Genomic DNA, 17,708 nt, shown 5'->3' on the forward strand with positions numbered 1-17,708 from the left:
GTAACTAGGTCCTAGCACTCAGTCTCCCAAGAAGAATTGAAGGCCTTGGTTCTCCATAGTCAGTGGAGTAACTAACACCTGGTGCAAAGAGGGAGTCAAACGCCCCCAAACCACAGTGGCAGTGTCTTGTATGCAGTTGGAACAGGAGTAAAGGATGACAGAAGGCACATGGCAGGAGGAAGACAGACAGTATGATTCTGCTGTAAGACAGACACTTCTAAGCAGCTGCAAGAGAGTTGAGCCTCAGCTCCCTGGGGCTCAATGCAGCCTTCCAGAAATTTACCAGGAAAATGGAAGCTCTCACAAAACAGGTACTGGAAACTGTATTTGAAAGGAAAGTGTTCCATAAAATCGGGTAATGGAGGGCAGTGACAGCTGACAAGGCCCCTCCTTTGAGAGAGCAGAGGAGCAGCCTGAGGTCAGAGGGGCAGATTCTGATCTCAATTGGGCAGCATAAAGCCAGAGAAACTCTGCTGACTCCCACTACAGCTCTGTAAATCAGGGCACTTTTACTTCGGGGGCCTAAATATAGATTCTGAGGGGTAATTCTGGGCATCTAAGCTTGAAAGTTTTAGCCAAAGCACTTTTCATTCAAGTACAAATCAAAGTTCCCTTCCTTTGCAAGAGGAGAGCCGCCCCATGAATCAAAACAGTGACTTTCCAGGAAACAATGACAGACCAAACAGAAGGAAATTGTCCTAACAGAGCAGAAATACTGTCACAATCAGCTACACTCTTCTGACAGTGAAGAATCAGCCCTAAGCAACAGCATAGTCTAGTTGGGGCTACCAGTATCTCCAAAGGCTGTTTAGGACCCCAGTTTGAAGGAGCCCTCCTCTGCCAGACAGCAGCAGTGCACTCTAGTGGACAGTGAGGGGGAGGGACAAACCTTTTCAGATTAATTGGATCTCAAATTCCAACAATGACATTTCATTAGGTACCAGATACAAACCCAGATGAGAAATGGCCTTTATGTTTGTTAACAGGAAAATGTCTAGTTTATTGCAGCAGAGATTTCTGAAGAAAAATCAATAAACCTGTGCTAAAGCAGACTACACTGTATTGCTTTATGGACCTAATCCTACAGGATCCTTGAGCAACTGATTTTTGGGGGAATTTTGCCTGAGTAAGGATTTGGGTCTCTGATAAAACTAGTGCTTTATCAGCGCAAGCACTGGTGCTAAGCTGCATATTGACGTGGTACTTTGTGGGCCGGGTTTCAGAACAGAAGCAGCCCAGGACTGTGCACAAGGGTGTACATGTCGATAATTTGTCCGAGCAGTTACTAGTGGGGGAGGGAGTTCACTAATCTATCTTTTTAAGGATTCTATATTGCTGCCCATTACCAGGGTATCTACTCAACTCCCAGGAAAATCTGATTGACGAAACAAGATCCTTAATGGCCTTCATGGAGTCTTCAGCCCTTTCCAGTGGGAGCTGTGCTTGGGGTATGGAGTGATGATAGCGACACATCACTCTTGTCTCAGGGGCACAACCAGTTACATGTGCACACACACACAATCAGTCCATCATCCAGTCTCACATTTTGAAAACCAAGCCTATAACTTCCTGGGTGAATGATTCTTGCCCATCTGCCAGGAGCCATGTGGTCACCTTAATAAATGCTTTCAAAGTGCTTGGATATACTCACATGGAAGGTGCTATTGAAAGGCAAAGTGTGATTTTTAATATAACCTGAAAAAAAGGAACCAAGCCAGATACTTGCCCCTCCCTGCACTGAGCAGGGTACTGAGAATCTGTTGGGGCTCTGCCGCTGGCCCACAGGGTCAATGTGTTCTTCAATTAATCAATCTAAAAAGAGGGATTATCATACTTAGCTACCTTGCAAAGAGGCTTCATTCATGAATGTTTGCAAAATGCTCCAAGGAGCACAAAATGCTCCAGTGAGAGCACAAAATCCTGTCACTATGAGACAATGATTCCAACAAAGAAGGTCCATTTCTGACAACCCAGCAAACATCAGGTATGCTATTTCTAGAGCATGCACACAGGCACAAATGAAAGAGGAATGTTAGTCCCTAGCATTAGTGCATTTCTGGATTTACGGGTTTGTTCTTTCTTCAGTGTACATGGAACTCCCTGTTCCACATGGGCCTCAAAAGGGGAGCAAACTCCATAGATTAAATATCTACATGGCACTGGCCACAGAGTATTTCCAGGGGTGGATATGATGGACCCAATTCATCCCTGGCATGACTCTACTGAAGTCAGAGCAGTTAAGCAGGGATGAATCTGGGCTGCTAGGTTTTCTAATGCTCCAATTCAGCAAGTATTTCAGCACATGATTAACATTAAGCTTGTGCTTAAGTCCTACTGCAATCAAGCAACACAAATGCTCACATGCTTAAATGTTTTGCTGAACTGGAGCCCAAGTGAGTTTCTCTGACAACCAGGATGAGACCTCTGGCATCAGTGGGGTCAAAATTGTCTTCAGTGTTGCACGAAGGCTGGATTAGCAGGGGTACTGGCTGCCTGGGACAATCAGGACCAGTCTAGGAATTCTCAGTTAATAACTGAGCAAATCGTATTGCAGGTTTAGCAGTTCTTGCAGTGCTTTGTACAGGGCAGCAACAGGGCTGGCTCTCCTTGCCGAATGAGGAAAAGTCCTTCCTGGAGTTTCCAACAGCAGAACCCAAAAAACCATCAGGCCTTACCTTGCCTTGTAGAAATGAGAGCAAGAGGAGAGAGGATTAATAAAAGGAAACCCTTTGGGGTTAAAGCAGTAATAATGTCATAGGATATCTGCAGGAAAGAAACGTTTAACTACTTCTTATCATAAAGTTCTCAGATATCATGGTGAAAAGTAGAGATAAAAACAAATACATATACATAAATAAATAATCCCTAAATCTTCTACAGTACTTAGCATCTGTAGCTCTCAAAGTGCATTACAGAGGAGGCCAGTACAAAGGAGGTCAGATTAAGATCTAGGTCACATTCCCAAACACTTGGCAATCAGGCTTCAATCTGAACCCCACCCATGCCAGGGGCATCTCGGGAAATAACAAGAAGCACTTCATGTAACTAGATTACTATCCCAGTTGTGCAGATGGCTGAGGGAGAGAGGGAGGAGCCATATGGCTAACCCCACACAGGGGGAGTGTGTGACTGACTTGTAGCAAAAGCTGGCATTGTGTGCATAATATCGGCACAGGTTTCCGTCATCGGGAGGTGTCGCACAGAAGAAGATAGTTGGAGACAGGTTGTAGCGTCCAATTTTGCAGAATTCATCGATGTCTCGTGGAGCACCAGGCTCAATGGCCACTCGATCACCTGAGTGAGTGAAAGGAGGGTGGGGTGAGACAAGGAGTGTGTGGGAACAGCAGCATGTAGAGATCTGAATGATCAAGACAGATGCTAAGGAAGGGAGAGATCTAACTTGTTCTGTAAACACCCACTGAAAGACAAAGACTTCCTTTGATACATTTGAATCTATTTCTCTAATGCCACGCTATGGAGACTCATCACCCAGCCACACACACTGTTCATCATTACAGAAAGAAATATAACATGCAAGAGGCAGACAGACACTAAGGGGATGCCGGATCAGTCACATGCAGAGCTACCTACATCTTCCTCTCAGTCTAATCACTGTAAATTGGCTGATTACCTATTCCCATCAAAAAGCTAGCGTTTGTCACAGAGTACCACTGAGTGGTATCTGAGATCTCCTGCAATTAGGAACTAAACGGAATCACCATGCAGGCAGGGCAGGTGCAAGGATGTTTCGCGCCCTAGGAGAAACTTCCACCTTGCACCCTCCCCTGTCCCCGAGCCCTGCAGCAGCTCCCTGCCCGCCGCCGCCCTGAGGCGCCCCCCTACGGCAGCTCCCCACCCTGGGGAGCCATGCGGTAGCTGCCCACCCCAGTTCACCTCTGCCCCAGCCCCTCCTCGAGCCCTGCGGCAGCTCCCCTCCCCTGCCCTGAGGCACACCCCGGCCATGGTAGCTCCCTACCCCTCACCCCTGCTCTGCCTCCTCCCTGAGCACACCATCGCTGCTTCACTTCTCCTGCTTCCCAGGCTTGCGGCGCCTAAGCCGATTGGCGGAGCAGGGGTGAGCTGGGGTGGGGAGTTCCCCTGCGTGCTGCCCCCCCCCCACTTGCTGCAGGAGGCCCTCCCCGCACCCTTCTGTCCCAGCCTCCTCCGCCTAAATGCCAGCGGCGACGGGGCAGCCGAAGATCCGGTTGCCATGCTCGCTGCCAAAGAAAATGCCGTCCCTCAAATCCTAGCACCCTAGGCAACCACCTAGGTCACCTAATAGGTTGCACCAGCCCTGCATGCAGGATCTGTTGGCAAATGTCGGATTTTAATGGCAAACACTGTACTGGCTCTCCAGACTGACAGTTATGATGGGGAGGGAGGCTGGGCTCCTGGTAAAGATCTGGAAGTGCATGTAGGAGAAAGGAGATCAGTATCCAAAATACATCCAAATAGAGCAGAAAATCCCCTTACCCTCATGTGGGAGAGCTCCACATTGCCTGATCAATCCTCGGACAGCTCAGAGTGGCAAAGGGGCAGTTGTTCACCTGCTCCACAGTCAGGTTTTCCAGAGCTCCACAAGGGAGTACAAGAGACTCATAAAACATTCAAAATGCTTCCAGCCCTTTTCACTCAGCACCAGAAAGCCAATCATTGGGCAAATTCCTCAGTGAGGCTGTGGTCAGCTCTCTAGCTCAGAGGTCCCACTCACGATGTCCAGGCAGATGGAGGGCCCTTTGGTCATTACTATTGTTTATTAATTACAGTGGCATCAGCATACTCAGCACTGCACAGAACACAGAGAAAGATTTACTCCTTGCCCCATAGATCTAACTCTGGGGCCAAACTCTGCTCTGTGTTACACCTATTTAAATCTGGAGTCACTCTAATGAAGCTAACAGTTACCCTACATTTATAGTGGTGTAAATGAAAAATAATGCACCACATTTCTTAGTAAGCCAGCACCTAACTGTCAATGCCAGATGTCCTCAACTTCTGGAGCACGTACACACTGCAAAAGGAAGTTATGATATGGAGTTAACTGGCTCAATAAAAGGCTTCACAAGCAGCAAGAGTGACTCAGATGCATGGTCTACAAAGGCTTTATGGTCTCGCTTGGATTGCACATTCAACTCATATCCTTTAAAAACACAACAGCATATGTGCAATATTCAAATCATATTAGCATTCTCCAAAAGATCAAAGAAAGTGATTCCTAAGAAGTGTTATGAAGTCAGATTCCAAAGTGAGTGATGGATGGCAGTGAGCCTTGTCATTTGTGAGGGGACAGTTTTGGCCAAATCACACCAGATGTCAACCTGCCCAATGTACTGTGCAGTAAAGCAGGGACAGGAGACAAAACCCAAGAGGAGCTGTTCTTATTGTAACATCTTACTCTAGGTTTGATTTTTCAATAAAAGAGAGTCAGATTTGGCTTGGAAGGGCTGGTGGTTGGTTAGGAGGATTTGTGCAAGGGGTGAAGAGAGCAGTGAACCAACAGATAAAGGACAACAGCTGTGTTTTAGGTAGATATTGGTGCAAACCATAAAACTGGGACCCAGCTCTGGCTCCTGAACCCCGAGTCCGGTGGTGCTGAGACCTGCACACCAGTTTTAACCCAATATAAAGGCAGAGTCATTTATGAAATTCAAATCCAAGTTAAAATTTTCATCTAAGGCCATTTCTGGCCCCCATTATCATAGTACCCCGCATCTCACAATCTTCAACATACTGATTTTCCCAACACCCTTGTGAGATAGGGCGGTGCTCTTATCCCCACTTTACAAAAGGGGAACAGAGCAAAAGGAGATGAAGTGACTTGTCCAAGGTCGCCCAGGTTGGCACTCACATCACTAGACCATCTTCCTCCTCTTTTTACCACTCCCAAACTGAAGGTTTTGACTTAGGCTTCTCTGGCTTGCAGGATTCCTAATATTTCATAAATGCACAATGAACCTTTAATATTTCCTATCAGGCCAGCCTCTCAACTTCATCACAACAGAGAAAGTACATACCAGGCAACCGTCCACAAGATTCAAGGAAGCTGCTCACCTGGCTTCAGATGGGTTACTGATGACCCCACTTTGATGACAGTTCCGGATGCCTCATGCCCTAGCACCATGGGTTTCTTTACAATAAAGTCCCCAGTTCTACCATGCTGCCAGTAGTGGACATCAGACCCACAGATTCCAACTGAATGCATCCTCAGCAGCACCTCTGGCAAAGAAAGAAAGAGTCATAAACCAGAGACCAGCTGCATGAGAACAGAATTAGGCCAATGCTGAGAGCACTTTTGAAAATCTCTTTCCAATGTTTATCACTAGAAAATACACTAATGAACAATCCTGCACTAGCCCCAGGGGTGGACTAGACAAGTTTCAATAGGTTTTCAATCATCTTCTTCCCTCTATTTCTTTACCTTCCTAATCCATTCACCATCATTTACTAAAATGTTTCATAGTAACACATTTGCAATTACAACCTATAGGATAGTTGACATTTATGAGTTACTTACTGAAACCTGAACATTCTACATAAGAACCTAAAACTTCCAAGAGATTAAAATAAAATACATCTCTTGTAAATGAAGGCAAAAGTAATCTAAGAAGAGAGCTCTAGTCTGGGTGACAAATGGGACCTTTATTTAAATATGATTCACAGAACTTCTGGCTACTTGAATAATTTTCAGATAGAATGGTGTACTATGCATTTGAACGCAGCAATAAAGTATATATACTTCAGAATTAGGGAAATCAGATTATCAAAATGAAACTATGTTTAGTGTTTCCGATCACATGGTAAGCAGCCTGCAGCATCAAAAACCCAATGGAATTTCTATTTTACAAGCTTGTTATCTGAATAAGACCATAATGGAGTTTCTAGCTAATTTTTCCTTCTCTAGTTTCTATGAGCCCAGTCCTGAGAAGTGCAGATCATTTACAACTCCCATTGGCACCCCTTTGTGATATCATTCTTTCAGAGGAAGGTAATATGAAGCACACAAACACTGCTGGTTATTCAGATGTTATTAAAATGACCTAGTCTCTCACTCAACTTTATTTACACCTTCTTCCTTCTCAGTGCAAGTCCCATTAGGATGACCAAATGTCCCGATTTTATAAAGACAGTCCTGATTTTGGGGTCTTTTTCTTATATAGGCTCCTATTACCCCTCACCCTCGTCCTGATTTTTCACACTTGCTGTCTGGTCACCCTAAGTCCCATCCACTTACACTTCAGCAGAGTGGATGCAGGTAGGTCTAAAGGAAGAGAACTAATTTTCCAGACCTTATGCATCATTTCTCAATAGGACCCTCAGAATTGTGTCTTTCATAAGTTGTTATTGTTCCCAAATCTTGTTAAGCTAAAACATAGGGAGAAGGCGTTAGCTAACGCCACATACATTTCAGATTTCACCACCATCCCCTCTCAAATGGATGCAATATTTGACCTGCTCCACCTACATGCTCCTTTTTCGGCAATGTTATATGTTATCATAGACACTATAGTTGGTTTGCAGGGGGAGATCAGCAAAGGGCAAATAGAGAATTTAGAAAGAAATTACACTCAAAGAAAACCACAAGGTAGAAGGCAGGCAGTCACTCTAGAGACCTACCATTGGGACCTGGTTCTGGGACTGGGCGATTTTCCTACAGGGAAACAAACAAAAAGCATTCAGTTTGCATGAACATTTGGGACTGCTTTCTGAGAAATCCCTAGAATTTTCTCCAGTATATAAGTAATTAAAGTAGTGGGATTACGTCTTATACACCAACCTTCCCTAGAATGGAACAGGACTTGTGGTTTCAGTTAAAGCACCTTAACCCATGATCTGAAAACAAACTCATCCTCTGAAACCAAAGTGGCTTTTGAACCAGATATTCACAGTAAAGCAATAACTTATAAAGACAGTCAGGATTAAATGTCCCTTTCTAAATGCCTATTGTCACGCCCTTGTCTTGCAATGCTATTATTGCTGGAATAGCTGTTCCTTGAGATTGTTATATGAATAAGACATCATAAAACTTGAATCATTAATCAATCACAGGGAAAACCCATGGAAGGGGAAAACACCACAAAAATTCCATGTTGCTGAGGGCAAAAACACCATCTTTTTCCCCACAAGTGGAATTAATGGGAGCATAAAAGAAGCAGGGTACAGTGGCTATTTAACAGAGCGGCGCCTGAGGATCCCAGGAAAATGAGCAATACACAGCTACTTTGTCATACATAGAAGGGCTCATCTACAACCCTGAGTCACATTTCACACCAATAAAAAGTAATCTACATGTTTGCAGGACTTTTACCTCTTCTGTCTATATTTACATACTTACATGGTTCCCCAACATTGTGGTATCTGAGCTCCTCCCAAGTATCCAGAGAAAAAATAATAAGTCCTTAGGATTTTACTACACAAGGAAGTTAAACAAAATGTCCAAGTACAAAAATAAACACTGTGCTTTCAAACCCCTATAACTGTCTCTGTTCACAGGACTGGAGAGCTAGTGTATAATGGGGAGGAAAAGTGGATTTCTGAGTTCTCAAAAGATTTGCTGCAAAGTTTCTTCCTAACTTTAAAAATGAAAGTGGGGTAGTTGCCATTGTCTTTTCAAGATTACTGGAACCAGCCCAACTCCCAGTTGAAAGACTCCCATCGACTGCAATGGAAACGGAATTGATCCTTCGCTAGGACTAACGTAAACGCCGTATAATCTGTTTGCTTAGAAGTTATTTCATTATCAAAGTCATACATTGTGTCTTAACCTAATTACTCCCACATGTAAACCTGAGCGTTGGACCTCTGAACGCAGATATTCTTTCTTAAAAGAATTTACAATTTAAAAACTTCATAACACTAAACTCAATATTTGACATCACTATCACAGTAGGAAAGCAAACATGAAAGCAAAGAGAATTATGTTGTATTCAGTTTGATTTCACCTCACTATGTTTATTTTTTGCTGCACCTTTCTCCAAAGATGATTTAAATGTTTAGTCAATAAGCAAATATTACTTTGGATTGAAGAAGTGGATGGTCTTGTTATGATGGTCCACAGAGCATCAGTTACAGCAGTCATATAGAGATTACCACAACAGGGCACCAGAGACACCAGATTTACCACCCATTTTAGGGAAATATTGTAGTATCTCTGATATCTCTGGGAGGCAAATGCTGACTTTTTTAGTGGAGCCACGGCACTGCACTTCAATACAGAGTCTCAATCCCAGCAGTGCTTTTGAACTCACCCTGCTGTCTTTTCTTTGCTTGACTATTTAGCAGTGTAGGCCAGGGCATAAAGCTCTGGAAAGCATGAGATTTGATTAGTGTGATTTAATGACTGTAACGTCAAATAAACATGGTGGGCCTGATGCTCATTTACACTGAGGTTCCTTAACACAGTCAGAGTGATTTAAAAGTGAATACGTGTAAGTGTGAATCAGGTCCAGCGTGCGTGGGGACAGGGAAGTGGGTGAGGGGGGCAGGGTGAAGATTCAAGGAGGGTGATTGTTGGACCAAAAGAATCTGTCTTCCACTCTTTAAAGGTATCTTGTTGTACAATACTGCAGCTAGACAAATAGTTACAAAGCATGTATCCTATTGGGAAGTTAACGGTAGAACAGTAAGTGAGGTGTCATTTGATTCATAAAAATCTCTAGAATCATAATTTCAATGGTGCCACCTTCTGAGAAGTGGCACAGGAACACACTGCCTCCCAGCTCCAGGTCCTCTGGTTGGTGGAAATTTCGATAACACAATGTTGTCCTAAGTGAGACAAGAGAGTTGTCATTTGAGAGGCCTTTCTCCCATGAACACAATGGTGGTAGTAGCAAACACGACAAACTTAGAACAATTATCTAGAAATATATATATGAGAAAATATTTTACAATCATTTTTTAAAATTATACTTTAACATGCCCACGTCAAACGTGCAGCTCTCACAAAGTTAAATTGTGGCCCTCCACTGACAGTATTATGTTACCAGTTAATGCTCAAAAATATGATACCCGATTTTTTTTGTTATATGACAGATTACTATAAATGGAAGGAGTGCTTCCAGTTGTGCCATCATCAGCAAAAAAAAGAGAAGTGGTTCAGTGGTACTTATTATCAGCTTTATTGTGCCAAAAGAGTTGCAATGAGGCACTGGTTAAGACATCAGCATCCAGACAGAAGCTACGGGAATCCATTCACAAATGGCATACACATATTAACATAACATAATTAATTACAATCCCAAAGTAATTTATTACAAAATCCTCTTTTTTACTTTGGTCTCGATTATTTTTAGGCACAACGAGGAGACAAAGCAGTGAATCTTTGGAGAATACTATCATGGAGGACCTGGTTAAACACAATGCTCAGCAGCACCTTACAAGCTATAAGAAGTGCACCCATAAACTGAATTTGGTATGTTTGGAGAGGAAGTACGTTGAGCATCAGGAAAAGTTGAAGATGCCAGGACAAATGACAGCTGTGAGTGAGACTTGCCTTACACTATTACCCATGGAATACATTTCAAGAAGAACATCTGCTTCTTCTGCAGTAAGCCGGAAGCCCAAAGGCATTCACTAAGCACAGTTTCAACATGAAAAACAGGTGAGAAACTGTATGAAGCAGTCAATGTTAGCAAGAACGTTACACGGAAATTAAAGTAAAGGGGGTACACTGACCCAAAAGATGCCTATGCATATGACATTGTGTATCACATCAAGTGCTACACCAAGAATATAGGTAACATGTTGCATCAAAAGGTCAAAGCAACAGAAACAAATAATGATACTACTACTATTGCAACCTACATGACTAAGCTGGATTTCATAAAATGCCTTGCAGAGCCTCTAATGGATGGTAATGTGATGGCAATGGCTGATACAGAGACAAAGTACGGAGAGAATATGTGCTTTGAATGGGATTGAGGAAGAACAAATTCTCGGCAGAAAGGCTCTTAAAGCACATTCTAAAGATGAACTGTAGGATATGGACAAAGTTTTTATCAATCCTATGTACAGAAATGAATCACAGGGCATATCGTTAAAATCTGCAAAAGACATGGTGCTACCTAAAGTGGAAGAAAGCACTGATGTCAACAGTTCAACAGATGTGAACACTGTTTGCAGCCACTAAATTTTTACAGAAAAGCATTTTGTATTGCAGCACATGGGAATTTCAGGAGTCCATAGCTGATGTCAAACCTGAAGAAATAATACCATGTGAGCAGTACTACTTCTTTAAATGGTGCATTGGTGGTCACAGTGACATCAGCACCAGATCTTTCCTGACAATCCAAAACTCCATCAAACTTCAAATGAAACATTAAGCTTGAGTGGGATGACCTCCCATGAAGAAACCAAGCACCATCTAGACTCATTAGGTGCTGTTAAATGCCAAGAAAGGGCAATTTTAAAGCTACAGGATAAACTTACTCACACGGGCAAACCATTCTCCTATGATGGACCAGAGCTCATTAATATCACGACAAAAGCAGTCTTCAAGTGATGAGACAGCTAAAGATGTCAGCTGAATGGCTACTTCGGGTCATGACTTGTATCAAGCCTTCAAAACCCAAAGAATTATCCAAGGCTCCATCAATCAATGGGCTCCAATCAAGAAGCATTCCTCAAATGCAAAGACGACAGTCAAAGTGAAGGTGGCAGGAACTATTACAGAGCTAACCACAAGTCATCACTTGTTTGTTTCCTGATTGTGTCCAGATCCCAGTGTCATGTTGACCTACATGAGACTTTGGAAAGTATGAGTTCTCTGAGGTATCATAACTGATGTCTGAATGTGATGGAGCAAATGCATGTGTGCTAGGTAAAAACCAAACTTACGCACATCTTGCATGGTCTTCCTAAGCCAGCACCTATTGATGTGACTGGTATCTTATCCCAGCAGAGGTCTTTCAGAGTAGCAATCACAGATGGTATGGCTGAGGTACAAGCTCTCAGCAAACCAGAAACTGTCAATACCTGCCAAGATTTAGCTTACAGAAAAAATGCTGGACCTATAATGAAGTCCACCTCATGTTTGACGCGTATATGTAGGTATCTATTACAAATATTACCAAAAAGAATAGACTCCATGGTATTGCATCTGTCTAATACAAAATCATTGACTCCACAAACATTTCCAATATCACAATGAAGAAGCTACTGTCTCAGACTTGCACAAAGCATGAGTTAATCATGGAAAAACATTACAGCATGCAAAGAACTCCTCAAAGAATTTCTTTGTCACATGGCATAATGAAACTTCTGCCTCGCACTTTTCAGTGGAGTTTCTTTGTAATTCCCAAGACTTCTGCAAATTCTGCTTTTGTGCCTGCTGCTGGAGAACAGAATTACTGTATATCCCTCAGAGATCTGTTCCTATCTCCTAGACCATTAAAAGATGCCACACTGCCAGGTTTTCACACCCTTTCAGGATGGAAGACACAATTTTCTTTCTGGAAGGCATTTGATTCAGCCTCTGAAGACTCTCTCGCACTGAAGGTGCTTGGAATGGCTGAGACAGTCATTGATGAGATCATAAATGCACTGGAGGTGTTCATATATCAAGTTTACTATTTGAGATCAACATTACAACACTTGCAGAGCTACACTGGTGGCTGTTTTCCAAGGATCAGAGAAATGGAAAAAAATTGCCATGAAGAGGTTCATTTTTTTACCTGCTACCGAGAAGATAAAACCATCAAGCAAAGGAACGGCTCCAGGATGATTGAGCACATCCAAAAGTATTCTCTCCTATCAAGCATGAATGGGTTTTTCCAGGTACACATGAAATACAATGCATTCTCAAATCAATCCTAATCAAATGGTCATGTGCATAAACCAGACGCTCACCACCATGCAAATGGTTGGCCAGCAGCCTGCCTTGTATGGTGATGTGTGAGTGTGGCACAGATGAGGATCAGTATGTGTTACAATGTAATTTAAAATGTTTTGATTTTTAAACATTTTCTTGAATATATCTCTTCATAAGTTGGGCTGGTTCCAGTAATCTTTGTCCCACTCAGGATACAGCCAGAGTGAACTGGAAGCTTCTAAAGAAAGCCTTTTTTGAGTTATCCACATGTATAGAAAGCATCTAATAAATGTGTAAATTGGTGAAACACAATTTTTACAACCTCAGCTTTTTTTTTAGAAAAGTTGTGTGTGAAAATAGGAGCTTGCAATATGTATAAAACATAAAGAAGCTCACAATCCTTGAAGTGGAGTATCTAAGAGCATCCCAAAAAACATGCACCCATTTGTTCATTAGGGAGCTCAAAGAAGAACGATGAGAATGATCTTGAGTCCGGAAAAACTCTCATATGGAGAAAGACTGAAAAGATTGGGACTGTTATCTTAGAGAGGAGACAAATAAGAGGGGACATGATAATGAGTGTGATAAAGGGGATTTTTAATTAAATTAAAAACTGAAAATTAAAATTGATACAAGGATGTAAATATTATACAAATACAACATATAAATATTATTTATTATTTGTATTACCATAGCACCTAGGAGTCCCAGTAGTGGATCAGGACCCCATTGTGCAAGAGATTGTACAAAGAAAAAACAGACTGGAACTCACTGCCACAGGAAGTCATTAAGGTAAAGAACTTAATGAGATTCAAAAAGGGATTGGACATGTATATGAATAATAAGCCTATCCAGTTATTACAGTTAATGCTAACTAATATTGTGAAAAGAATATTAAACCCCATGTTTCAGGGCTTAAGCCAATCTCTAAGTATTCGAAATTATGAGATGATCCAAAGTGGGTACCACTTCACCTTAGTCAGAGTCAGGATACTGGGCTAGATGGACCTTGAGTGTGATCTAGTATGGCAATTCCTATGTTTCTATTTAGAAAACTGTACATTATATGTGTATCAGATGCATATTATTATAAGTGTTGCTTTTTAATACTGTTTTGGCAGATGTTACCGCTATTTCAAATGTGGTGTGAGCCATGCATTGTATGTAACACTGCTTATGCTTTGTTTGAGCTGCACTGGAGCAATAAAAAGAAACTGAGCCACAACAGGTGACCAAAATCCATATTTAATCACAAGCACCTACCAGATCAAAACTATTTTCTGTGGCTACCTCACTGCTTATCAAAGTTCATTAAGACACAGGCCTTGATTTTCAGAAGTGGCCTCTTATTTGGCATCTTCCAAATCTGCAAATGCAAATACCTGTACATACAACAGATGTCTAACTACCTGACTGCAGCCAGAAAGTTGGGGTCCAGATTGAAGCACTAATGAAAATTAGGCAGATAGCGTGCAAAGTTGGGTCAGCGTCGGCACTCTGTCATTCCTAGCTGTTAGCCATGTTCACATGAGCTGTTAAAATATACACCATGAAATGTTGTTTATCTTTTCTCTTGCTCCCCAACAGCACCTTCTGGCACAGGAATATGTACTGACCTGTATGGCTTCCACAGCCCTCCCCACCACACACCATCAAATGCAATACAGACAAATAGGATGTTAGCAATGTTCTTCTTTGCTAGAATCTGTATGACAGGGATGCCCACGCTTTGCCAGCGGAGGCTCATGCTAGCAACTTCCTGGATCCTGAGGACTGCACAGAATTTGGGTAAAATAGAGAAGACTGCAAGGCTAGTTTGTCACTCTGCAGTCTAGTGTGGTGAAACTTCTCCAGCGTCATTTCCCTGTCATCTCTTGTCGGATCTCTGCTTCTCCTTTGGGAGTGCCCCTACCTTGCCAAATAAAGCTTCAGCAGTGCCAATCCCGGTCTCCCCAGCTAACCCACTGAGCCCTACAATCCTCACTCCCTGCCAAACTCAGGGGCAAAGGGAGATTCCATTCCACTCCTGGCCTGCGAAGGCCCTACGTCCTCTGAACTGTGAGGAGGTACAAAACAGCCTTGCCAACGACCAGAAAGTTTCCAAACTTCCCTTCATTTAATTCTAGTAGGCCATCTGATACTGTGTCACATGAAGTCACCGAGTAAATTAATGCCAACTGGCGTGGACAGAAATAGTCATGTGCATTCAAAACAGGCTGAAGGACAGTAACAACAGGCAATAATTAACAGCAATGGACACAGCTGGAGTAGATCTGGGTTAGGCTGAGTCTTATTAAACAGCAATGATCTGACATCTTATTTGATGTAATATGCAAAAACCCTGAAGAAAGCAATATAAACAACTGGGGAGCTGGAGGAAAAATAAGAAGAGTTAACTGCTTAGCTAAGCAATGACTGGGAAGAGGGGAAGGGGAGACATGATAAAAGTGTACTGATATTTGAGGGAAAGGAATTATTTAGTGTGTTACAGAGGAGTCTAAGTAGAAAGAATGGAATGAAATTAACTAAAGATGAATTTAAGTCAAATACCAGAAGCTTCTTGCCAGAAAGATGTATTAGATGTGAAAACATTTCCATAGGTAAGAGCTGGGAGCCTCACCATGTGGAACACAGAAATCCACATTGGCAAAAACACCAGAAATGCCCTGCAGAGAATAACCCTGCCGCGGCCCTGAGAGGATACCTGACTCGTCTATGATCCAGGCAGTGTCCTGGGCTGGCTGAGCAGCAGGCTGCGAAATCAGAGAAACTCCCTGAATGCTCCTCATCCCGCAAACCCCAAGCAGATGCGGCGCCAGGGTTTTTGGCGCCGTAGGCAGGGGTCCTTCCGCGCTCCCGGTTGGCGGCAATTCTGCGGCGGGTGGGTCCTTCTGTGCTCCTGGTCTTCGGGACACTTCAGCGACGGGTCCTGGAGCGAGTGAAGGATCCGCCACAGAATTGCCACCGAAGACCCAGAGCGCGGAAGGACCCCCAGCCGCAGAATTGCTGCTGACCGGGAGTGCCCCCAAATCCTGGTGCCCTAGGCAACCGCCTAGGTCGCCTAAATGGAAGCACCAGCCCTGACCCCAAGAGCTGTGACCCCCCATCCCCTGATCCCCAAGAGCTGTGACCCCCCATTCCCCGATCCCCAAGAGCTGTGACCCCTCCCCAATCCCTTGACCCCTGAGGGCTGTGACCCCCCAACAGCCCCCGAGGGCTGGAATCCCCTCCCCCCAGCCGCTTCTCGCTGTGCGGGGCGTGGCGGCCGTACCAGGCGCAGGTCCCCGGCGCGATGCAGAACCACCGACAGGTTCTCGGCGCGTTGTTCCGCCATCCTCCCTCAGCCACCCGGGGCGGGGCCGCTCGCGGCGCTTCCTCCTCAGCCACGGCAGCTGCCCGCGCGCAGGTGCACAGGCCGCCGGGGGGCGCGCGGCGGGGAGGCCGGGGGTGAGCGGCAGTCGGCGCCTCGGCCGCTTTGCGCTGCTGCTGGGCTGCTGCCGCTGCGCCCGTCTGCGGCCAGGGGGACTTTAGCCGGGTCCAAGGGCCGGCAGCTGGCAGGACCCGGGCGGGGGGGAGTGGCCGGCTCTCATAGTCCAAACCGCAGCCAGCCTGGCTGGTCAGCACTGCCTGGGGGGCGCGAGGGAGGGGCCCTGCCCCCAGAGAGCCGCGCAAGGGCTGGGGGTGGCTGAGCCCCAGCGCTGGGCCCCAGGGTGGGGCCTTGAACGGGGCGCAGCCCTGGGAGGGGCTGGGCCCCAGCGCGGGGCCTTGAAAGGGGGGCAAGCCTGGGGCGGGGGCTGGGCCCCAGCGCAGGGCCTTGGGGGGGGCACGCCTGGGGGACGGCTGGGCCCCAGCGCAGGGCCTGGGGGGGGCACGCCTGGGGGCGGCTGGGCCCCAGCGCAGGGCCTTGGGGGGGGGCACGCCTGGGGGGCGGCTGGGCCCCAGCGCAGGGCCTTGGGGGGGGCACGCCTGGGGGGCGGCTGGGCCCCAGCGCAGGGCCTTGGGGGGGGCACGCCTGGGGGGCGGCTGGGCCCCAGCGCAGGGCCTTGCGGGGGGGCACGCCTGGGGCCTCGTGGGGGGAGGGCAGCTATTCAAGCTTCTCTTCCTTGTCCCACTGTGTGACCCCATTCCAGGGCCACGTTATGGAGGAAGAATCTGAGTGCTGGCACATGGATGGGAATACATTTTAATAATCAAAACTAGGTGGAAAAATGTGGTACCAGGTGGACGGCAGTAGCCTGGTAAGGAGGCCACCAGGCAACCGTACGCTGAACACCAGAAAAGCGCCGGAACCACCATCTGTTCCGAAGTTGCACAGATGATGGAAATTATACGTGTAATGCAAATAGGTGAGAGCTACACACAGCTACTGAAAAGCCTGGCTGAACTAAGCGGTAACAGCCCCTTCCAAGCAGTGCAGCTGTGTGTTACCGATTACAAATACCTGGAACTGCAGATTGCCAAAGTGAAGAGAATAAAAATAATGCATTGGCCTATATAATATGAAGCCATGTTAGAAAAAATGTAATAGTTGTGAAAACATAATCCAAACTAACTTTTAATACTGTGCTATCTGTGCAGTAAAATGTTATGTATTATTATTAGCCTGGTGTTATTACTGTAGTAGGAGTATCTTTTTATATAGTATTTCCATATAGTCTAAGAAAAAATGGGACTAAAAAAGGTCTGTCATGTGCCATGGTAGAGAGATGGAATATTTTACTGCTGGAAACATTTCAAATCAGTTTTTGTTTTGTTTTTATAGGGAACCTTATTTCATAGGTTCTGTGTTACAATCTAAATTTTTTTAAAATCACAATGGATTTTTAACATCATTTCCCCTTTTCTTTACCAAGAACCGTATAGCAGGGCCCTATTTCTACTTGTTACAAAAGGAAGTGATAAA

The 17,708-nt window shown here is 44.7% G+C and overlaps 1 protein-coding gene across 3 annotated transcripts in view; it reads right to left on the minus strand.

Annotated features, from left to right (window-relative positions):
- Positions 1–16,221, minus strand: part of SORD (sorbitol dehydrogenase) — a 34,176-nt gene extending 17,955 nt beyond the window's left edge. For 2 of the 3 annotated variants that reach the window (XM_030578812.1, XM_030578813.1), the window contains exons 1-4: positions 16,077–16,221; positions 7,615–7,648; positions 6,052–6,216; positions 3,135–3,294 (exon numbers count right to left, since the gene is read on the minus strand). In XM_030578812.1, coding sequence (XP_030434672.1) covers positions 3,135–3,294; positions 6,052–6,216; positions 7,615–7,648; positions 16,077–16,139 — 422 coding nt within the window. In that variant the 5' untranslated portion in view covers positions 16,140–16,221. The remainder of the gene's footprint in view (positions 1–3,134; positions 3,295–6,051; positions 6,217–7,614; positions 7,649–16,076) is intronic. The other variant, XM_030578814.1, reaches the window with a different exon arrangement.
- Between the last annotated feature and the right edge of the window lie 1,487 nt (positions 16,222–17,708).

The sequence above is a fragment of the Gopherus evgoodei genome, chromosome 10 (genome assembly GCF_007399415.2).
Source record: "Gopherus evgoodei ecotype Sinaloan lineage chromosome 10, rGopEvg1_v1.p, whole genome shotgun sequence".
In the NCBI taxonomy this organism is placed as follows: domain Eukaryota; kingdom Metazoa; phylum Chordata; order Testudines; family Testudinidae; genus Gopherus; species Gopherus evgoodei.